We start from the raw sequence: 23193 nt of genomic DNA, 5'->3' as shown, positions 1-23193 counted from the left end.
GAAAGGAAGGAATGACGGGAGATTATGTTGCATTATAAAAGGCCATTTAGTTTTATGGTGTTCTATGTCCGTTCATCATTAAGAGCTCCTTGCTCCTCTATAACATGCTTTCCCTATAATAATTCTCATTGAGTCCTGTCATGGGGAGAAGGTGTGGAGAGGGGAGGACAGGTATTTCTGTTTTTCATGTGAACAAAGAATTTATTTATTTTAAAAATATTTTCAATTTGGAAATACAAAAGTAACCAAATAAAGAACTTCTTGAGAATTCAATTTTTTTTTATAAAATATTTTACCCAAAAGAAATTATAAATTTACTTTTTGAGAAGTCTACTTCTGAGTAACTAAACTGAACCGCTCCTAAATTTCTCGTTCTTCTAGTTTTTTTTTTTAAGGGAAAAAGAAAAAGCGTTCTTTGGGTCGGAACATGGTGTGGTATTGGACTATTTGTTAGACTTTTGTAGCTCATTCGAGCCCGCCTGAGTATTCTTGGCCCTTTATTCTCACGCCTATAAGATCTCCCAGCTTGTAACAGAACCTGGAGCCTTCCCAGGTTTTTTTGACCAATCCTTGTTTGCAAGTGGCATTCTAGCAGTGAAAAAAAAAAAACAAAGAACGGAAATTTGTTTATATTAAGTCAAGATTAACGCCTCCCTATGGTGCACCTTTTTTTCAACCAAAAAAAAAAAATCTCCTTGCCAGGGAATCTCATCAGTCATCACAAAAGAAGAGAATCACACCCCGAATGCAAATTGAAAAAAAGAAAAAAAAAATGGGTGCGTCATTCCTATAAGTTAGTTTGAAGGCCAGTCAAGGTGTAAGTTTATCTTCAATAATCTTAAGAAAGCACCCTATGCAAATCAACTTTGTGCGTTTGAAATTAATCCTAATGTTTAGAAGCACGCCATGAATTAGTCAAAGTAGACAAAACCACATGCGCCTCCTTAACTAACATGAGTAGGCAGAGCCCAGGAAAAAAGAAATAAAAGTTCAAGTATAGGAGATTGTGGTTGTCACATGTTTAGTAAAATTTATCAACATGGCAAGGGATAAAATGGAGGAGGAGGGTGATGATTCCAACATCCACTGTCTCTAACCGTGTTTGTCTCTCATTACTTAATTCTCGTATTATTAATGCTATAATTGGCAACATGTATTATTGTTTTGAAGGGGACAAATAAACCAAAATGTTATGCCGTGCGTTGGCCAGATAGTTGCAAACTGAATGAGGCACGACGCATAATGAGAAGAGAAAGGCACTGAGACGGTCATGATATCACTCATCACGCATACAGACAACGGATCATGCATGATGCCAGTGCTGCATGTGTTTCCGTGCTGCAACAGTTGACCTACGAATAGTCATCCATTACTCACATATATTTACCCATTTTTAATTTACCATATACAGTCGTTTCGCATTATTATTATGTACGTTGGCTGTTATGATTGACCAGTGGTAGTGGATTGGGAGTAATTAAATCCAACGTATTCTTAAGAATTGCGAGCACTTATTACCTCCCATGAGTATAATATTCCCTTCGTCTTTTACCCGGCGGCATTTTCTGCTCTAATTCTGGTTAACTTCTGATACTTAATTCACCTAAACTTTTATAAACCAAACTTTTTAGTTAAAGAATGTGTCTTGATTCTAAATTATAGGACCTCAATCTTCTCTATTTCCCTTATTTAATATTTTTCACATTACCCTTATTAATTTCACTATTTTTCTCAATCTTTTTCTCTGGCATTTAATACCTTCATTTTAAAGAGGGGGTATTTTAGAAAAAGTGACACGCATTGTTTATACAGTACACAGAAAATAATCAACTTAACGATTTTTTTTTAATCTTCATGAATTAATTAATGGAGTCTTCTATATTCAAGACAGGAGGGAATATTTGTTGTTGTTAAACAACTTTTTTTCATCAGCATGGGAGGTTCGCCAGCTGACATGTTAGTAGCCAATTAATTAAGCCAGGTAATTTGTTTTTCCCCCTTGAGAAAAGCTCTTGATCGTATGGAATCATTGTGTGATACAGTCTTACTAGTCAGCGAACTCATCATCAGCGAAGAAGTTGGTGGGCGTTTATTTGCATTCGGGATAACTATAATGGCTATAATAAATAATAATCCAGGCATTTGGAATATCAAAGGCTTTAGAATCATTGCTTTATTCAGTACATTGTTATCCTTTATTAATTAATTGAGCGGTGCATTCATTAAAACCACGTACTGTTGTCTAAGGATTAACCGTGAATATTAAATTACTGGGATCCAAAAGAGCGGCGAGCGCAGCAACATGCCAGCCCTGTCCATAAGGTTTCAGCTAATTCCATTAATTCCAACTTTATTAGTAGCAAAGGAAGGGGTAAGAATCATCATTAGTGCAAATGGTGTCAGAAATGGGAGTCAACCAGAAAACACATAAGGGTCTCACGTTCAGCCTCAGGCCCATACCCAGTGGGAGTGAAAGTGAGAAAAGACAGGAAAATGCAGGTCTGCGCAGGTGAAGACAACAAAATGGAATGTGGAATATTAGATTTTCATCACGTGCGCCCATATACTTTCATATCCAGTGCCATCCCTCCATATATACGCTCGAAAAGCCTGAAATCTCTTTTGTTTCCGCCACCTTTAATTTCTATTATAATTGTCTGAATTTTACGAAAATGAACAGATTGGCGTGATAGGTATCCGGGCATGAGTAATTAATTAAGAAGAATTAGACAGTTAAAATTGAAGCAAATATAGTAAGCCATGAGCAACCTGAGGATGGCTTGGAGCTGGGGAAAAAGTCACTGCCTGCACTCCTCCTCTGGATTGTGTTTCTTGCTTTTCACACATAAATTTGCATACTTTTTAGGTCTACGTATGGCCTACTTGTTACTCATTTTGCCGAGTCTTTACTTCATACCCTCGACATTCAACGTCCCCAACAAGTTCGCACTATACGTGCCCAAAAAGAGTGTGATAGTCTTCCCGGCCCCATCTAAACACCAATTATTATTATAGTTATTGTTAATATATCTAAGAAATTAAGAAATAGTAGCAGTTTTCCTAAAAGTGAAAAAGTGATGAAGGGAAAACGGGAAGAGTGAAGCGCACAATATATCGCTTCACATTAAAATGTTTGTGGAGAGTGTGGAACCCAGACGAAGAATATGTGAGTGTCGATATCAGAAATCATTGCTAATTGATCCCACTTTCTCCCTCCCCTTCCATCTGCTTCCACTCACTATATCTCATCGTGCTCATTCATGTATGTTCAATCAACCTATCATACTATACTCTGATAGATGCCAAGTAATAATAGCAAAGTAATTTCACCAAAAATAATAAAGTAATTATACAAGTAATACTGAGAAGCTGATATGATGGACAAGATAATGTATGGATGTGGCTCTGCAGGACCAGATAAAAGTGTTGGCGTTACAACATTAGATTTGGCTTAACTTCGTCATTGAACAATGTAAAAAATGGAAGATGAAAGAGAGTAGAAGTGAGGAAGGAGAGATGAGAGATGGATAAGGCGTGAGACTTTAGCTTCACTACTCGCCCAAGGCCCAAAGGTTTAGTTACGAACGGAAAAGCGCAACAAAGGGGAGCCTTGGTGAGAGTGATAGGATACCCTTCTTGTGTGATTTTAAAATCAGCAAAAACAGCCAGACCTGCAGGCGGATCCGCGGACGAAGCGATCCGGAGGTGTGGCTTGACGTGCCGGCACCCACAATCACCAACCGCCTTCTACCACGTGTCGCTCTCCTTGTGGCTGGTCGGGTCCTCCTCCTCGTGACGTGACATGACTTAACCTCCAAACGAAACAAAAGGTCGGGGCCCACTTCCAAAATGGCGAGGCTAATGATGGTGGGGCAGCCACGCCCGCCTGACCAGTGGGTCCCGCGTCACTCCGGTTCAGGGCTTGCCCTTTGGCGCTTCGTCGCAGCGGCTGGCTGCTGGGGCGGGGTGTTATCACAAGTTTAAATTATAGTACAGTGTAATTTTAACGGGAGAGATTTTGCAGACCAACCAACCAGAGGCCGCGTGAGGAAGAATGACTGCATAATTTGTTGGATATATTTATACTCCCTTCGATCGGAAATGTATGTCATTTTCAACTGTATTTGACTCATAGTAAAATAATTATTTATTTTTAAGTTAATTTTATTTTTTATATTTACTTTTATTAAATACTTTATAATAAATATAAAATTATTTATTAATAAAGGTGTTTTTAAAAAAATAATAATTATACTTAAAAAAATTAAAAATATTTTATAATTTTAAACATATAATTTTTTAAAATATATTTTATTTTTTTAAATGAAAGGAGTATATTACTTCTTCCATTCAAAAATATATAATATTTTTAATTAAATTTTATTTTTAAATAAAATAGTTAATAGTTAATTATTTTTAAATTAACATTATTTTTTATTTATTTTTATTTAATAATAAAATATTTTATTTTAAAATAAATATAAAGTAATTTATTTTTTAAATTTTTTTAAAAAATATATTAATTACACCTTAAAAATTTAAAATATAATATATTTATATTTTTTAATATTTAATTTTTTAAAAAAATATGTTATATTTTTAAATAAAATGTGCATTTAATTTATCCAAAACCTTAAAATGAGAGAGCTTATTGATTAATATATTCAGAGGTCACACAGCCTTGCCGTTTTCCTTTTCGGCTTTTTTCATTTTTTGGATACTCGCGTGGGCTCCCATACATTCTCTGCGTCCACTTCCCCAGAGCAGCTCCGGCCTCTTGTCTGGCGTTGACCTACAATGCCGAGACCACCAGTAACAGCGGTGCCTCCAAGTTACTTTTTAACAGAGCTTTTTTTTTTTTTATTTTCTCCATCTTAAATTATAAAATATTTTTAAATAAAATTTTATATATTAATAAATTTTATTAAATATATTTAATAATTTATTTATACTCAAATTTTAAATTTAAAAGTTCAGATTCAACTCAATTTAATTAGCTTTAAAATAATTAAAAAAATATTTATGAAACCTTAATTATTAAGTCAAAATCATTCACACTCCACTCATAATGAGTGGCCATGATAAAGAAAGTGCTTTCTAAATTTAAAAAAATTGGAGATCATGAGGCTTGGACACTAAATCAAGATCATTTATAAATAGAGAAGCTTTCTATCAACAATCGAGATCAGAATCAACAACTTATCAATCTCAGATTTTGCATCTACTACTTTATTTTATTTTTTTCTTTTAGCATGTAAATTTAGTTTTTATTTTTCGTTGTATGACCGGCATAGCCCGCCACCTCTTTTTTTAATTAATGTATTTCTGCTTTCATGTATCTACATTAATTTTCTTTACTTTACATTCTCACATCTAAGTGAACTGTGGTAAGAGAGCTCAAGTTTCTCACATTTGATTAAAAGTTCAGTCTTTTCATCTTTTGAGACCCCGCATTTCAGGCACACCTCGTGACACCACACACACAATCTTATTTTTTCAAAACAAAAATGTAAAATTTTAAAAATATATATCATTTAATATATTGAAAAGAGAAGAGATGAAAATTAATTATAAAGATAAAGGGTACTATTAAAATCGATGCATTTAACAAAATCTTAATCTATCCAAAATATCTTATATTTTGAGACAAAAAACTCTTTCAAAAATATCATATAATTTGAAATGGAAAGAGTACCTTGTTTCAAAAATTTTGAACATCCCATGTTAACAAGTAAGGCATTATTTCCCTTAACATTTTTTTTTCTTGACCAACTCCTTAACATTTTTTTTTGAAGGAGTAAAAATTCCCTTTAGTTAACATATTATTAATAGAGGAAGATTTTTGTTACATCAGTTATTAGCATCGAATATCCAACACTTATTGATAGAAAATATAGAGAGAAAAATATACTTTAATCCAAATATTAACTCCTGACCTTGGAAGGCAAAAAAAAAAGTACTGATTTCTGTAAAAGTCAAACCTCTTTTTTAAAAAAATAATTAGGAAGTTGAAGCTTGTTAAACTTTACTCCTTCAGTTTTGTATATTAGTTACTTTCTAGAATCATAATTTGATTCATTTTATAAATTACTAGTTGATGGGATTGGTTTGTTTCAAATTAAAATCTCCAAATTACCTTGAAAAAGTTAGAGAGAGAAAGACAAAAAATATTATATTATTTGTTTGCCTTTTGTTTTTCACTTTAGAGTTATATTTGAAATTTAACTTACTTTTATTTCTTATACCTTTACTGTATTGATATTAATGAGATTAGCAGAAATGATTTATAAATAGAATCGAAAGGAGTATTTTTTAAATCACAATTAGATTGTGTCCTCTCAAAATTAAATTCATGGCCCTTGAATAATGTAATTTCACTTACTTGTTACGTACTTTTTCTTTACTTTTAACCATTTGGCTTGTACATGGTTCAATCACTTCTACAATTTGATTTTGAGTAATGCATATTTAGTAGCCTTTTTTTAGGTAAAATCTATAAATAATTTTGGGTAGCGAGCTTAAAACTTTAAATGTACATTATTATGTATTGGACACGAGGTAGCATTTTTTTTAAAAAAAACAAACGTTACCTCCCAGTATTAGATAATACTGGATCTTGAAGCATCTAATAAACATTATGAAAAAAAAGCACCACAAAAACTTTTTTTTAAGTCATGAACCCCCCTACCTGCATATGAAAAAACAACTGAAATAAACTGAATTAATTTATCGCTAATAATGGTTCAGTTAATTTTCTCAGCATAAAAGTTTATCATTTCACCACTCCTTGTTACTGTACGTTTTCATTGATGAATGATGATGCTATGAATCCAAAAATGTTAGTTTCTTCAGTTAATTAATATGAGTGATTTTTATATATTAATAAAAACACAATAATTTTTTATCCATTTTTAGATTTATTATTATTAATATTATACTTGTTAATGACACAAAAAATTATCAGTATTATATCGTTCAATTTATTGAACTTCTCTACGAAGTTGATATCTCAAGAATAAGTATATACTTCCCAAAAGGTTAACTTTTTTAAAATTTCATATGAAATTCTTTAAATAAGTTTTTAATTCTAAAGACACGATTATCCTTCTAATTGAATTTATTTGGTAATTTTAAGGGTGTGTTTGGTAATATACAATAAAGACGTGGAAAGCAAACTTACGTGAATTCTACTTACATAATAAGTAATTTTACGGGCTGTGAAGGAAGCGTAAGGCCTTTTAGCAAATCAAGTAAAGAAAATTTCGTTACTTTTCAAAAATGTTTAACTTCTCCTTCCTCTTTGCTCCCAAACAAGCGAGTCCACAGCAACAGGAAGCAAAGAAGGTAAGATTGGGATAGGGAAATGGTCGTTATAGTTAACTTTCTATATAGGACATCCCACGCTTTTTTAATTATAAACACACAGTTTCTAGTTTCTAAAAATATGCATAATGATGGAAGAACAGTGTTTGTTTGAAACATGAATATAGAGATGTCATCTTTCCAAAGAGACAGCCAAAAAATGTAGGAAAATCATGCGCAGCGGAGGGTGGTGATCGACCAATGGAAACATGTGAACGATTAACATCGAAGAATGCAGATATATATTGGAATTGGAGCAAGGTGCAACTTTTGGCGGGAGGAGGTATCATATGTTCCCACAATTCCAAAGTTCTAATCCATGAGGACCACGCCCGCCACTAAAAAATTATTCTTCATCAATATTGCCTAGCTATATCATTATATATCATCATGTATTTATGCACACAGTATATACAAAAATCAATTTCAATATTATATTTGTTAATTTTGTGTTCACAACGCCTCCAATCTTCCTGGCTCAAAGTTAATCTTTCCATTTCTTTCTCTGTTACTCGATCGGGCCATTTCCTCAGACACCCAGTGAACTATATTTTAATGTGTCTGCATCATCAGTTGGTGGTGGGTGGTGCTCGAAATTTAGGTCTCTCTCCATCTCTTTCTATCAATCTGGAGCCATTTTAGCGCCACCATTTTATGAAGTGAAAACTTTCGCAGCAATCTAGCTCCAACTCAGAAAGATAAGGAGAGAGAAATTATTGAGAGCGATGGTTTACTAGGGTTCTCGTGCTTTTTCTTCCTATTTAATCCTATCTCTTCCCCGTTCTCCCATTCCTGACTGCCTTCGCATCCATCAGCCTCCCTTCCCTCTCTTTTTCAGAAATTCTCGGGATCTAACTTCTCGCCCACCCTCCTTCTCCGAGTGTGCTATTGAATACTAGACACTCTTCCTGATCAGAGCAGATTGGTTAAAATAGTTTGGGCGAGGGGGGATTCATCGGTTCAATTCCCGAGGACCACTTTTAATATTGCTACTTTGGCTTTCTTCTTTGCTCTGTCCGTTTGTCTTTCCCTGCCTTTCTTTCCTCGGTCTTCTCTTTTCTCTGTCTGGTTCTTGAATTGGATCGATGACGTTGTAAAGGTCCATGAAGGCAGCTTCAAAAAGTTCCCTGCAAACGAGGCTGGTTTGATCAGATCTGCAAGTAAATTCTACTTGCAGTTCTCACCCTTTTGGGACGGAAGAGTCATCCATAATTATATATCAAGGTGCTTTCTCAATCGTGTGCTTTTCTATTATATCTGCTGCTTCCCCCTCTTTAAGTCTTTACTTTAACCAAATTATGAAAATGGAAGATGATCTATTCGATTTCGAGTCAAGTAACATTTTTCCGACCACAAACGAGAACTAAAAGGGACTGAAAAGAAGCCCTATAGTCAAATATACAAACGTCGCATAGGATATGCATGACTTTGATCACCAGTGTTTTGGTTGGAGTTAATAACTTAATATTTCATGAAAACAGACCTCTCTTAATTTTGCGCCCCCATAATATCCATCTGCTGCATAAAGAAATCCTAACCACTATTCGGCTGTATCTTTTTTTCTCATATATGTCTCATGAAAACAACTTTATTTGGTCCATCGGTCCATTGTCATACATGCTTATAAATGAGAAGTTATTGTTCCTTCGCCGTATCATTTTAATCTACATTATATTTCAGGGGCAAGGTACTTCTTCCTTCGTTTTCTGATTAAATATACTTGATAGGACAGTACGTTACATGCAAAACACATACACTTTGATTAGAAGAGCAGCTAAGGTATATAAACCAGTGCAAAGAAAACTGTCCACAAAAAGATGAAATTCTTCAAATGCGTATTCCAAAATATTTCAATATCTATTTCTGTGTTCCTTCTGAAAAAATCGTACCAGTTAATTAACTAGCCTTAGAGTGATCATTTGACGAGTGCGCGCTCACATATACATGTGGGCTTCTATTTTAATATCCTTCGGTGATTTTGTAATTGCACAAGTTGTTCATCATATAAAGACATGCAAGAGAGAAGGGTAATTTAAGCAAAATCTTCCATTAGGTGTGCAATCAGGATATCAATGAAAGTCGTTCACTGTTGCGAGGAAGCTAAGAAATATAGAAGAGGGACGCAAATTTTCATTAGATGTGTGTTAAAAAGTAGGGAGAAAGATAAAGACTAGCAGGGATAACACAATCTGATGTAGGTTTCAGTGTTTAACTTTAATAATATACAGCTATGGCATATAATTAAGGACCACGGCAATAATTTCGTTGTTTGAAATTATTAGATGTGGTATGGTTATTAACTGCGAGTAATCAGAGGAAAATTTGAGATTCAAACAACAGTTTGCCCTCTGTCTATGTACCAAAGCAAAATTCATAGACTCTTTGGTAGAATTATAATGCTTCCACCTTTGGTTGCCATTGCTTGGAGAATGTAGCAATGCCCTTTTGTTTGCAATATTGTAAACGTTTTTCTATCAAGCTTATTTGAGGTTCGTTTTTTTCTGGCCCATATTTGAGGCTCGTTAATGCACCGCAAAACTGCAGCTATCATGTTTACGTAATGTAAGGGACACCCCTTGTTCAATTTTCTTTCTTCAAATATTGTTATTATCGCAACTAATGTGACAGTATACATTTTCTAACATCATGGTAGCCATGGCATTAAATGTACAAAAAAATTTCAACTTCATGTTCTATTTTATCTATATACCAGTTACAAGAGAGGTCGTGAAACTGATTTTCTGGGTTTTCTATCAATTCTCTTCCAAGTAAATGCAGGTTCAAATATCTCTGCGAGTATGAATACGTTTTCACATGTTCCTCCAGGCTTTCGGTTCCACCCAACAGATGAAGAACTGGTTGATTATTACCTAAGAAAAAAGGTAGCCTCCAAAAGGATTGACCTAGATGTCATTAAAGATGTCGATCTCTATAAAATTGAGCCATGGGATCTTCAAGGTATCGCCTTAATTAAAGCCCCAGTAGGATCAGTAGTTCAACGAAAATATTAAATATACATAGATGATAGCATTACTGATTCATTAAAGTAAGTTGTTTGTTTGTTTGTCAAAAGAGCTATGCAAAATAGGAGTGGAAGAACAAAATGAGTGGTATTTCTTTAGCCACAAAGATAAGAAGTACCCAACTGGAACTCGCACGAATAGAGCCACAAAAGCAGGATTCTGGAAAGCCACGGGAAGAGACAAGGCTATCTACCGTAGGCATTGCCTCATTGGGATGAGAAAGACCCTTGTTTATTACAAGGGACGAGCCCCAAACGGGCAGAAGTCTGACTGGATCATGCATGAGTACCGACTTGAAACTAATGAAAATGGAACTCCTCAGGTATACTTTGATTTATTCTACAGTACATACGTGCATAGATCATGTTAAATCAAGGGATCACTTGAAATTAATGGTTAATTATATATACTGCAGGAAGAAGGGTGGGTTGTATGTCGAGTGTTCAAGAAGAAAATGACGAGCATCCGGAGAGTGGGGGAGTACGAGTCACCATGCTGGTTTGAGGACCAAGTCTCCGTGATGCAAGAGCTTGAATCTGCAAGACCAATTTCTCAACCTTATGCATCTAATTACAACCACCATCACTACTATGTACCTTGCAAGCAGGAACTTCAGTTGCAGTACAACATAACCCATCCCCATGAAGTTTTCCTTCAGCTTCCCCAACTTGAAAGCCCCAAAGTTCCTTACTCAGTGTCCAGTGTTAGCTGCAATTCAACGGTGCCTTATGCTTATGACAGCAACAATAATGGAAGTAGTTTGCAGTCACCTAATTCACTCACTCAGGAAGAGAACATACCTTGTGGAAACAATGATCAAGTGACTGATTGGCGACTTCTTGATAAATTTGTGGCTTCTCAGCTCAGCAGTCACCAGCAAGATGCTTCCAAGGAAGCCACCTGTCCTAATGCAGCACTGCTCCATGTGGATGGTCCTGTCACTATCCAGGCAAACGATCATCAAGCCAAAAGGCCAGAAATTGCGCAGCAGGAATATGCCTCCACGTCCACCTCCAGTTGCCAGATTGACCTGTGGAACTGAAAATTTAGATATTTTTAGATGATGCATACTAATTATAGAAATTAAAGTATTGCAGTTTAACGTTGTATAAGAAAAGCAAACTAAAGTAATGCTCCAAGTTGGTGTACATAATAATGCTTCATATTTCTCGTGCACTCGAAGTTTTTGGACGTCTGGTGCCCCATGTATGCATTAATACGAGGCAACTGGATAACACCAAATACGCCAATATATTGTATGGCCAAGGGCATGGTGGAACTGGTGTCTCTGAATGTTAAAAGTGATTTACCAGTTTCAGATTTTATAAAGTTATTTGAAATCTTCTGTGCAGATCACTTCCAAACGACCTTTGTTGGCCTTACCCTTTAACCAGGTAAGGATACACAACTTCCAGCTAAGTTGGCTACCAATATCCTGCCATTCTGTGCCAGCATCTTCAACTTCAAAAAGAAAAATATATAACTTTGGTTCATGGGTGCGTACGTAAGAAATTCAAATTTGCGACGTAAAATGAATAAAGTCATCTAACAAAATAGTAAAGTGGATATCTACCAAAAAAAAAAAAAAAAGTAAAGTGGATTACAGCATATGTCGTCTCATTCCTTACAGAGATTATGTGGAGAGAAAAAATATTGCCCCCATAGCTAGAGAACTGAACTTTGTAATCGTGAGGCTCACAGGAAATGTTTGGCAAATTTGTGAACATGTCAGTAAATGCCAATTTGACGTCTCAGCTAATTAGCGGGAGAGGGAGGCGGTCATGCAAAGTCATCGGAGTACTGTGGAAGCGAACATATATATATATGTGTGTGTGTGATAAAAGCTTTGGCTTTGATGGCATTGAGCAATGACTTCAGAACTTGGAGGAATTAATTAGTTTAAGTAGAAAAGTTTAGGCGTCAGTCTTTCAAAATGACGCTACAAAACCAACCAAAGTGAAGCTTGACATCCTGATATTGTGGCATCCCCTGCCTGGTTGAAGTTTATAATCGATTACAGGCGTGCGCAAACAAACAACAGGGCAAAAGGAATATATAGCTATGTATAGCCAGATGCTGTGGGGAAGAGCAATGCAATATTAATGATGACTAATACCAAATAATTAAAATGCAATAGCCACCAGGTACTTAGCCAAGAGAAATGCGGCCTGGCCTGACATTGGGCTGATACACGTGCATGCGTCAGCTCTTGTGCTTTCTGTTAGTTCATGGTGCAAGAGAGCATTTGAGCCATGGCAGATGCTGGGGGAAGAAAACTTACATGGAAGAATAAGTGAAGACTATGAAAGAAGACCCCCTCGAATACCAAGACGCAGGTATATCATACCAACTTCAAACCATTACGTTTCTTAAGAGCGTCCATCCTCGAGTCTGTGCATAAAGATATATATGAAAAGACACATATGAGACGACTTCTGCTCTAATCGCTACAAAAGGTGTCTTCCCGGTAAGGGTTAGCGCAGGGTGTGTGTGTGTGTGTGTGTGTGTGTGTGTGTGTGTAGCGAAATCACACATGTATACGGTGAGATATTTTGGGAAGAAACTTCTCCCTTTGAACCTGATGATCGAGCTAGGGCTACGCCTCACACACCCATGAGTTCTGCCATTGCATGAAGCGCATTTTCATGATATGTTGATGGTTTAAATTCCTCTGGTACGAACCAAAAGTTGAGGTGCATAATGATGGATACTGCTAAAGGACTTGGAGCAACAAGTAGTAGATTTTTGATAACAATGTGTGAATGAAATCTGGCGACAGATATTCTTGTTTGGAAGTCAAGAATTGAATTGAATCACTTTAAAGCAATATGCCGCGACATAATGATTAGGCGTGCTCCCCATCAACTAATCCTGAATGTTTCAGACTCTGCACACATGAAAACAAACAGGCATGCTTTCCGGAAGTATTCTCAATCCACACATTGAAAAGGAAAAACGGGCTTATTCAAGTAATTAACCGCTTCTTAATTTCTGGTTCTGACCATCTTTGACGCCGGAGCTCGATTCCCTCTCTAGCTAGGGTTCTTACCATTTTCCCCATTTGCGTCGTCTGCATTTTCTAGCACAGTACGCGATGAGAACTGAGAAGAGAGGGCCTTTATATTCTTAGATTGGATTCGGTAATCATAGGCGTTGATTGAATTCATATCAATGATTCGGATAAATTTATCTATTCATTAACCTCAAATATAGTATGAATTTAGAACAATGGGTCTGAATTTTAATAATTTAAATGATATAACTATTCAAAGCCTATACTCAAGTGCAACAAAACATGCAGATCGTGAGCGTGAATCTCGGGTGCTAATTAGTCCGCCTCAGATCTTATTTCTCCTATTCTTTTGAGTAGGTATGAAATAAAAAATAATGACGGGGCCTGATATGTGTTTAACGACACTATTTTATACCGGAAAAGAGAGAAGATAGAGATTGTATGTTATAATTATAATAAAAACTTATGATCCGTAAGTCATAGATAAAATAGTTTCGAAGCACAAGATCTACAATTTTTAGTTGCCTCTCGTGTATGATTCATTGACTATTCGTTGTATATCATTCTTTTTTTTAAAAAAAAAATTCCAAGTCAGGTCGAAATGTTTGTTTAGTTTGATACGAATAAGTAGTTCAGCTCGATCGTGTATAATATTTTAATTTAATCTAATTCCATGTAATCATCATCACTTCACTCATATTGTAAAATCCGTTGGTTATACTGTAGTTTAACAATTGCCTGAACATGGCTAAAAAAAAAAAGGTTGCCTGAACAATAATGTTTAATTTGCATGTGTTGTTAATTATCCTGCGGAATTTTGTAGTGGTGGAAAATATAGAAGAAACTCGTGACGTCGCAAAACTTGATAGTTCTGGAATTTGTGGATTTTTCCGAGCCCTATTTTCTAGGCTCAACGTGAAATGTGAATTTAGTGGGGTGGGTTTAGTGCATGGTAACGTGTTATTGGAGTATTTCAAATTAGTTGGGCATGTACTATAATATATATATATATATATATATATTGGTAAACACACATACACTTGATTTTGAATTGGAATCGTTATGTGAAGTTCTTTTTTTTTTTTTTCGCCAACGAAATTCTTTGATAACCAAACACTATTTTTGCATTTCATTTCTCTTTATTCTTATTTATTTTTTATGAGTGATTTATAGATTAATACTCTTTTTTTAAAACATTACTATTTCCTTTCTAAAATTTTTTTTAGAGTTCACCCATCTCCTTTTTCCATTATGAGAATACTGAAGCGAAATGAAGTTTTACATAGAAGTTTGGAAAGATTAATTTTTCTTTTATTATATTAACATCCCTTGCATGGCACTAGAAGTAATTCCTTATTATATATTGAACATTCAATTTTAAAAGAATTAATCTTTCTAATATTGTTTGCATTAAAATCTTTTTCTTGATCAACACACTAAACAATAAAAGAGCTTGGATTTCAGTTATTGGACTTTACCAATTTCACAACCTATCTTAGTTATGCTATTCACTTTTATTTGAACGACATCACGGTGAGAAATAACTAATGAAAACATTAAAAAAAATGAAGCCACTCAATGATTTTCACCATATTAAGAACAACAAAACGCATCTAAAGATAATGAAAAACAAATAATCTATGTTGTTATTATACCCACCAAAGACGACGTGAATTTATCCATGTTAAATCCATATTGATAATTATCCCATAAATCACACGGGCCAAAAACTAGTGTTAGCCTATACTTTGAATTGAGAAATTAACATTCTTATCTAAATACATGCAAGTTTTTTGAGATCGATGTCACGACTTTCTTTTATAGTTTATTATATTTTTCTATTATTTTAAACTCTATAATCTACACCCCACCCCTATTATACTTTTTAAAGAAAATTTACTTTTAATCTATCCTATGAAAGGAGTTAGATACACACTCACACTTATCCATTCACAGTGGCCCTTCTTGAGGGACATTTTGATGCTACTTGCTGGGCCGTAGACCCTCCACAAAAAATTTTAAAAAGCATGAAATACTAGTATCATAGCTTAAATTGATACCGGTAACCATGCTTGATCCCAAAATAAAAAATAAATTTAAAAAAAAAAGAAAAGAAAAGAAAACCAAAAGGATAGTGGGGAGCCATGCATGTGAGGATAAACAGGGGCAACAAGTAGTTTGATCATTTGGTGTGCTGAGAAAGGAGTGAATGAATAACGAAGAGAAGACTTTGCGGCGACGAAAGCAAGATGAGAGAGGGTACCTTTTTCTGATTCCAATGTCCATCAGTCTTCCCTTCAGGGGACACCCGTTTCCCCTCTTTCTAATTCTTGTCTCTCTTTCGGATCCTCCGTTTTCATAACGGATCCTCTCTGTTCTACCCGCCCCATTCTCTGTTTTTTTTAGGCATTTCCTCACTTCCTTCTCTCGTCATTGGCTATGGGGTCAGACCATTTTCCTGATTTTTGAGCGCATCGGCATCAAAATCCCTAATTTAATCCACCTCTGAATTCAACTGCCAAATAGTACCGGACCCATAAATATATATATATAGAGCCATCTAACTTTTGGGAGAACACAAAGCAGCCCCTAGATCTTCCAAATTAATTCATTATTAATTGATAAAGCAAAATGGAGAGGATGATTGCGGTGCATTCTGAAGGCTCTCCATTCAGCACCATGATGAAGTTTCGAGTAATTAAGGAATAAGGTGATTCGTCCGGGACATGATAATTCGGTTAATATCTAATTATATCTGTACTATTGAATTAACGAGAATGACGGTTTTTGGCTGCGCCCTGCTGGATTTAATCGTCATTAGCATCTTATCAGAGAATATTCTATCCCATAACATCACAATATTGTATTGCAACCAGTCATCAATTTATCAATGTGTGTGTGTGTGTAACAAATGCCATTAGTCATGTGTTCTAAAACAAAAAAAAAAAAAATAACATGGTTTTTCTTTTAAACTCTGCGATACACAAAAGGTAAAAAATGTCTATTTTGTTTAAGTATATTTTAATAAAATTTATAAACATAAAATAATGTTCATATATCACACGCCATAAATAGTGCCACCCATTTTAAATTTGGTATAAATGCAATTCTGACACGGTTTATGTATATGATCATACAAAATAGAACGATGAAGGAAGAGAATGGTTCAGGGGATGGGAGGGGGCAAAATGGGCCTGATATTGTTGAAATAGGCTGTGGCTGGTTGGTACCTGAGCCCAAAGATGGACAAGGTGCAAACTAGGCCCTTTGGAAAGAACACAAATAAGCGCGCGAATATTTTTTATTCCTTTCAAATTTACACATCCTCTTGTGTGTTTGCGTGTGTGTGTGTGTAAAATACACCTCCTCGACCATTAGGTGGACTTCAAAAGATAAAAATAAAACACACTATCGGTAGTTTGTAAAAAGTATGATTTATTAGACATTATCTATTTGATATTGATGTTAATTAATATTGATAATGTATCGTCACAGATGGGAGGCGTCTGGATATTGCTTCAAGTTTTGCTGCACACTTGGAAGAAAATAGGATGAAACTCTGCATCTTCAGTTGTCAGAGCAGCTATTTTATGTTTAAATAAACATAGCCGAGATCATTGTTTGTATGATGAATACCAAACGTTATTTGTATTAGCATGAGTCTCACGACAAACAAAAGAGATTTCACAAAAGGACACAAGTGATATGAAAACGCATACGATCAGGTCCTATAATGTAAGTAATTTTGTACTAGTTATATGTTATTAGAACGAAGAAGAAATACAAAGAAGTTTAAGAAACCAACGTGCCTGAGATGGAATCAAAGGCACCCAAATATTGAAAGTAGATGGATGAATGGGGGGAGAGCGAAGAGGGCACACATAGAAATAGATAGGGTGGTGGCGTTTGGAGGCTATATGTATGTACACCGCCCTCGTTTCAAGGTGCTATGTGTACTTTACCTACTTCCCTCTCCACCACCTCTTCCATCCCTCTATCAATCACTAACTAATTATAATATATATATATATATATATGTATATATAATATCGAATCACACCCATCCCATTGAATTTCCACTTTATCGGTCTCTGAGATTTGATAGATCCTCATATCCCCACAACACAGCAACAAATAGCTCCTTGCAGGCTTTTTACAGACACTCCCTTTTCCCTTATTCGTACACCCATTTCATTGCCATTTATTCTTTGTTTCTCTTCTCATGCCCCATCCTATCTTTTCTTCAATATTTAATATTTAATGCTTCCACCTTCTATTTACCCTCTACCCGTGTATTTGTTATGTACTCAGCATCGCATGTATGCATATGGGAAATTCATCTAAACACCATATTTGTTTATTATTTTTTTAAGCAACACAATTGCATTCATCACACTAGCTCCTCGTCCAAGCAGTCAGAACTCAGTACACTGCACTCGTAGCATTCATAGATGAAATCATATCGATGGACTGAGCTGCTGACAATTTCCATATATATGCCCCAAGGACCCAAACATTAATTAGTAGCCTTGCGTAAACAAACTCTGCAGGAGACTGCCATTTATTTTCCAACACACCTGAACTCGCGCGCGCGCTTCTTTAATTTATACAAGTTGAATGTAAACGAAGTAAGCATCCTTTTCAATTGCACAAGTGGGATTACGATCAAAGTAAAGCATACTATTGATCGGCGAGTGAAATGAAGTGGCTACATGGGAAGCTCGAGCCGCGTGCTTTAGGGGTTGTGCAACGTGCACTAACTGAGAACCTGATGATGCTGCTCTATTCTATTTGGACCTAATAACCTCTCTCTCTCTCTCTCTCTCGCGATCGCTAGCAATGTGGTCAATGTCTAAATCTCTTTATTACTGTACTTGGATTTAAGCCCTAATATGCCTGTCAGTCTAGCGAACTAGTTCGTTCTAGCTTTACTATTAGTGCATTTTTTTGTCACTATCCCTCTCTCGACAACCACGTCACTGGACGCTTCTCTTCTACGATTCACGTCTCTATCTCCAATCTACACAGAACGAATCTGAAGGATTTTCTCTTATCCTGTTCGTTGATATATATCTTCCGTTTGTTCCCCGCAGTTCATTGCTATAAAGTAAAGAATCGGGTGCATGCATTCTATTTCTATATTAAAAGTGGTAATAATATCCTTCAAACATCTTTTGATGTTACGTTTAAGGGTAGATTGCCCAATAGAAGAAAATTCTTTTCAACTTCTTCGGATTAACAGTTTTACGTACCGAAGAACTTTTTTTTTTTTTTGCTGCACGCCTTATTTTCATAATCTAAATCATTTTATTGAAAATAATGGCAAGGTTTAATCGCATGAATTTGAAACTCGATGAGATAAATTTCACAGTTGTGATAAGAAATATATAAAATATGCTAAAAATTCTTAGTCTGCGCAATTACCGTGAGATATATAATATATATATTCATTAAAAAAAACGCACATGAAGACAAATTGCACTTCCAAGTATATGGTTAAGTTGACAAATTATTTATCATTCTTCTTGTGGCCAAAATGATATTACGCCAGCACTGTTAACGGAAAGAAGTGGTGACACAGTATTCTGGTTGATTTAGAATTAGTTCAGATTTAAATTTGCTTGTTCTGGTTCAGAAAGCATGATTCAATAGATTACCCCTATGACTCTATCGGTTATATATAGAATTATGCCAATAATGGATTTGCATAAGTTCTACGTGTTTACAAAGTTCTCCATGTAGACATATGGTGTTCAAATCCCTTTACTCACACCGCGTGTCTCACATACATTCACAGCATTGGGTTGAGGATGCAACTTTCCCCGATGTGCTAGCTAACTCATTTAATAATTCTGTATTGAAGTTGGAGTCCACCCCATCTCCACTTGCGGATGAATGATGACAGGATTGTCTTTTTGGGGAAGAGGGAATCACAAAGGTTATATGGGCCTGGAGGGTGATAGTTCTGATCTCTCTCTCATATAAATAAATATCATGAAACGGGAATAGGAAGCCATCAATTTCACTGAACACACTGGGTAGTTTGCAAGATTTCAAACGGAGACTTCAGAGAGTTAGGGAGGAGAAGGAGGGATGGGAAAAGATTCTAACCAGACCAGCTAGCAGAGGCCAAAAAGAAAATAAAAATTTGGTAAAGGACAAAGGTGGTAAGCATCAAGAGGCAAGGCTTCTGTTCACCGAGATGTTTTTATACTGACTTAAATACGTATCAGTCTGTGTAAGGTCAGCAAGCAAGATGGAGTAGTCAAATCACCAAAAGTTAAATTTTGAAAAAGAAAACATATATAAATTAAAGTCCGAAGGTGCATGCTGGCTGTTACTCGTGAGCTTGTTTGGTTTAATTGAGGCTCTTTGGGTGTGGCCGGAGAAGAGCCAAGAGAGCGAGGGCGGGGAAAGAGTAGAAATTAGAATAATGTTATTTATTGAAATTTGGCTTTGTTGTGTTGGAGAATTGAGGACAAGTAAATGAAGAGAAAGAAAAGGGGAAGGGTGTTGTGTTTGGGAGCACACACCAGAGGACAACACTCTCTTTAACTACTGAAAACAACAGGTGAGTGTTTGAAAGCTATATCACCCCATGCACACGTCCCTTTCTGGCTCCTCTCCCCCACATCTGCCGCCTCTTTCTCTCTCACTCACATCGGGAATGCCAACCACACATGTTTCCATGAAAAATTAAATTCCTAACATATATTCATTTTCAAGATCGATTCACCTTTGTGAGATATATCATGTATGTGCATATACATGACATACAGTATCCCTTGATGTATGCCTTTCATACATGTGAAAAACCCTAGCTAGCTATATACAAGGGCAATAAGCAGAGGAAGAGAAGGGTTGTGTTGTGCTTGTGTGTGCCTTTTCTCTATCTTTCCCTTTCTCTTTCCTTCGCTTATTTGCTAGACCAAACAGTTCATCCTCTCTCTCTCTCTCTCTCTCTCTCTCTCTCTCTCTCTCTCTCTCTCTGCACCTTACTTTCATAACTCATAATCAAAAAAAGCATATCCAAGGTCGTGGTGGTTAAGCTGTCAATCTATCAATCAATCAAGAGACCAATCATCATCAAATCAAAAAAAAAAAATTCAGCTGAGGGAAAAAGGGACTAACCAAGATGTCATCATCCTCTTCCACTGCCTTATCGCTGGACCACCTCCCTCCTTCCGAGCAGCTTTGTTATGTCCACTGCAACATTTGTGACACTGTCCTCGCTGTATGACCTTGAACTATCACTTCCTTGCCATAGCATATCATATCCTTTTATTCTTTTGCATTTCTACGGTTTTTCTTTTTTCTCACCGAATATCCTCGCTCTCACCTTATGCAAGCCCTTATCTTTTCAATGTTCCTTGCTTGTCTCGATGTTTTGGGATGTATATACATATATGTTACTGATTAAAATTTAATTTCTCTGTTGATTTTACTGGTTTTCTCATTTGACATTTCAGGTAAGTGTTCCTTGCACCAGCTTGTTCAAGACGGTGACTGTGCGATGCGGCCACTGCACCAACCTCCTGCCAGTTAACGTTAACATGCGTGGATTGCTTCTTCCTCCACCAAACCAATTTCACTTGAGTCACTCTTTCTACTCTCCATCTCACAATCTTCTGGTATATACGTGTTTTTCCCCCTCTTCTTTGCCCTTGCCTAGCTATATTTGTGGAAGATATGATAGATATACCTTGTTGCTGCACGGTCTCTTGCTCCTCAGAAATATTTTGTTTATTTATGGCCGATTACTGTGCAGGAGGAGATACCAAACCCAACCCCAAATTTTTTAATCAACCAGACCACCTCTTCCAATGACTTGTCTGTGCCTTCCAGGATTACAGCTGATGAGCTACCACGCCCACCCCTCATCAATAGACGTGAGATTTCTGTCGCTATTCTAGTTTTGCTCTTTCTTTTCTAATCTTGGCGGACAGTTTTTCTTTATCTTTTATTCATGTTTTCTCTCTCTCAAAATCTCGTTTTCCTTTCTTGTTCAGTCCATATTGTTTTTGGTTCTGCAATAACATGAGAAAAGCTTGGTTTCCTTTTGCTTTGCTAGCTATTTACACACATTCTAGGTGTATCACTATATATCCACTTCCATATCAGTAGATGACGAAGTGGCTTTAGGGCTTAGCATGCCATGCCACCGTCATCTGCTTCTAGTCTAGTTTATGCCTTTAATGGAAATCAGCATCCTAACAATTATAGTAACAGGAATATTTATATTTTCGAGCCAACGAATTGAAGCTTGCCACGGAGTCTAACTATATCCAAGAGCCGGTTTTGTGTGTGGGTTTTTATTACGAGACTGTTTTCCTTTGTTTTAATTTTGTTCATGTTTTGGTCAATCACTTTAGTAGAAACTTGAATTGATGTTGACCACTTATAAGTGTCATGGGAGAAAGAGAAGGGAATAGGGAGATGATCTCAGAGAAAGGATATGCAGTTATGCACATGGTTTCTCCCCCGGAATCATAGTTGCTTGAAAATTAGAACTCAGTACCAGAAGGCAATAATGATATGATGCCATGAAACATATAAACAACCAAACATACACAGAAGTTTCAGCTATAAGTCAAAGGAATTGATTTTGATCCATCTGTCTTGTGTTTGGATATTTTGTATAAGTCGTGTGTTCCATGTCCAGCTCCTGAGAAAAGACAGAGAGTCCCCTCCGCCTACAACCGATTCATTAAGTGAGTACTTTACTATTTTAAGAATTAAAATGCCATTTTTATAATTTCCATATCCTAATTAAGATCTTTAATTTAAAATTGTTTTTGTCCTGTACTGCTGCAAAAATTTGAACAAATTTAATTGGGCGGTCCATTCATGCATATTTGCAGGGAGGAGATCCAACGCATCAAGTCTATCAATCCCGATATAACCCACAGAGAAGCCTTCAGCGCAGCTGCCAAGAACGTATGATCTTATCATCCTGAACCCCCAGAAAGAAAAACCAGGGTTCCTGCTTTACCAAATTAGGGTTTCAATATTAAAGTCAAATTAGCAGTAGATAGGGTTGTGTAGGTGATTCGGAGGCTATAGGTGTGAGTGTGACGTATTTATTTTTGATGTGTGTTTCAGTGGGCCCACTTCCCTCACATTCACTTTGGCCTCATGCCTGATCAGACCATGAAGAAGACAAACGTGCGCCAGCAGGTAATGTGATCCACTGATCGTATCCATTCATATATGCACCCTCTTGGCCTTCCGTAATATGTTGCAGGCACAATAATACATAGATATTCTTTTTGACCTTTAATTTCTGAGGTGGTGAATGTCCATTTGTTTCTATTCTGTCCAGGAAGGAGAGGACGTCCACATGAAAGATGGTTTTTTTGCTTCGGCAAATGTTGGTGTGTCTCCGTACTAGCTTTGTCTGTCCATCGGCTCTGAAGCTTGGGGGCGACTATATATGATTACTTGACTACTTATATATTCGTCTGTCGATGGAGGTCGTTTCGTTTATCGTTGATGATTAAGGATACTTATTATGAAATGGTGCATGTACTTTTCTTCTTCCAAGACGGTACCTTAATCTTTATGTTCTTCCAACTACCCTACTATTGCATCTATTCAACTATATATTTAGTCAATAACTGCGTGCCTAGCTATTTCATTTTACTGAGTCTGCTATATATATGTATAATACGGTCGCTTATTAACATATTATTAATGTTTAATAATATATTGAATCAGCATTTGGGTCATCAATCAGTAGCACTGTTTCACATTAGCAAATGGTTAACAAGCGAAAAATTACCAGAATGCATAGCT

At 36.1% G+C, this 23193-nt stretch overlaps 2 protein-coding genes and 1 long non-coding RNA gene across 4 annotated transcripts; 2 read left to right on the top strand and 1 right to left on the bottom strand.

Annotated features, from left to right (window-relative positions):
* The first annotated feature begins 8146 nt into the window (after positions 1–8146).
* Positions 8147–11693, top strand: LOC129321789 (NAC domain-containing protein 7-like). Of its 2 annotated transcripts, none has more exons than XM_054967680.1 (4): positions 8147–8586; positions 10132–10320; positions 10436–10707; positions 10801–11693. In XM_054967680.1, the coding sequence occupies exons 2-4, from the start codon at positions 10161–10163 to the stop codon at positions 11425–11427; spliced, it is 1059 nt and encodes a 352-aa protein (XP_054823655.1). In that variant the 5' UTR covers positions 8147–8586; positions 10132–10160; the 3' UTR covers positions 11428–11693. The 2 variants fall into 2 exon arrangements, with proteins under 2 accessions (XP_054823655.1, XP_054823654.1); XM_054967679.1 differs by having other exon boundaries at positions 10141–10320; positions 10801–11692.
* Positions 10954–13100, bottom strand: LOC129321790 (uncharacterized). The gene is made up of 4 exons (XR_008596101.1): positions 12964–13100; positions 11769–12776; positions 11186–11423; positions 10954–11093 (listed from the first exon to the last, which is right to left on the bottom strand). It is a non-coding gene; the product is annotated as an uncharacterized LOC129321790 (long non-coding RNA).
* A 7244-nt stretch (positions 13101–20344) lies between these two features.
* LOC129323203 (axial regulator YABBY 1-like) lies at positions 20345–22941 on the top strand. Its single transcript, XM_054969807.1, has 7 exons — positions 20345–20632; positions 20868–21029; positions 21167–21287; positions 22061–22109; positions 22260–22335; positions 22501–22575; positions 22721–22941. Exons 1-7 carry the CDS (start codon positions 20534–20536, stop codon positions 22787–22789), a joined length of 651 nt encoding a protein of 216 aa, XP_054825782.1. The 5' UTR covers positions 20345–20533; the 3' UTR covers positions 22790–22941.
* The last annotated feature ends 252 nt before the right edge of the window (positions 22942–23193 follow it).

Source organism: Prosopis cineraria, unplaced genomic scaffold (genome assembly GCF_029017545.1).
Source record: "Prosopis cineraria cultivar Desert tree isolate PC_DT_omini unplaced genomic scaffold, ASM2901754v1 PC10, whole genome shotgun sequence".
Classification (NCBI taxonomy): Eukaryota; Viridiplantae; Streptophyta; class Magnoliopsida; order Fabales; family Fabaceae; genus Prosopis; species Prosopis cineraria.
This window is presented reverse-complemented; position numbering and strand designations above follow the sequence as displayed.

Coding starts and splice junctions, on each gene's coding strand:
- LOC129321789 (XM_054967680.1), top strand. CDS start 10,161: ATGAATACGTTTTCACATGTTCCTCCAGGCTTTCGGTTCCACCCAACA. Junction 10,321..10,435: donor TGAGCCATGGGATCTTCAAG/GTATCGCCTTAA, acceptor GTTTGTCAAAAG/AGCTATGCAAAATAGGAGTG. Junction 10,708..10,800: donor ATGAAAATGGAACTCCTCAG/GTATACTTTGAT, acceptor TATATACTGCAG/GAAGAAGGGTGGGTTGTATG.
- LOC129323203 (XM_054969807.1), top strand. CDS start 20,534: ATGTCATCATCCTCTTCCACTGCCTTATCGCTGGACCACCTCCCTCCT. Junction 20,633..20,867: donor TTTGTGACACTGTCCTCGCT/GTATGACCTTGA, acceptor TTGACATTTCAG/GTAAGTGTTCCTTGCACCAG. Junction 21,288..22,060: donor CCCACCCCTCATCAATAGAC/GTGAGATTTCTG, acceptor TTCCATGTCCAG/CTCCTGAGAAAAGACAGAGA.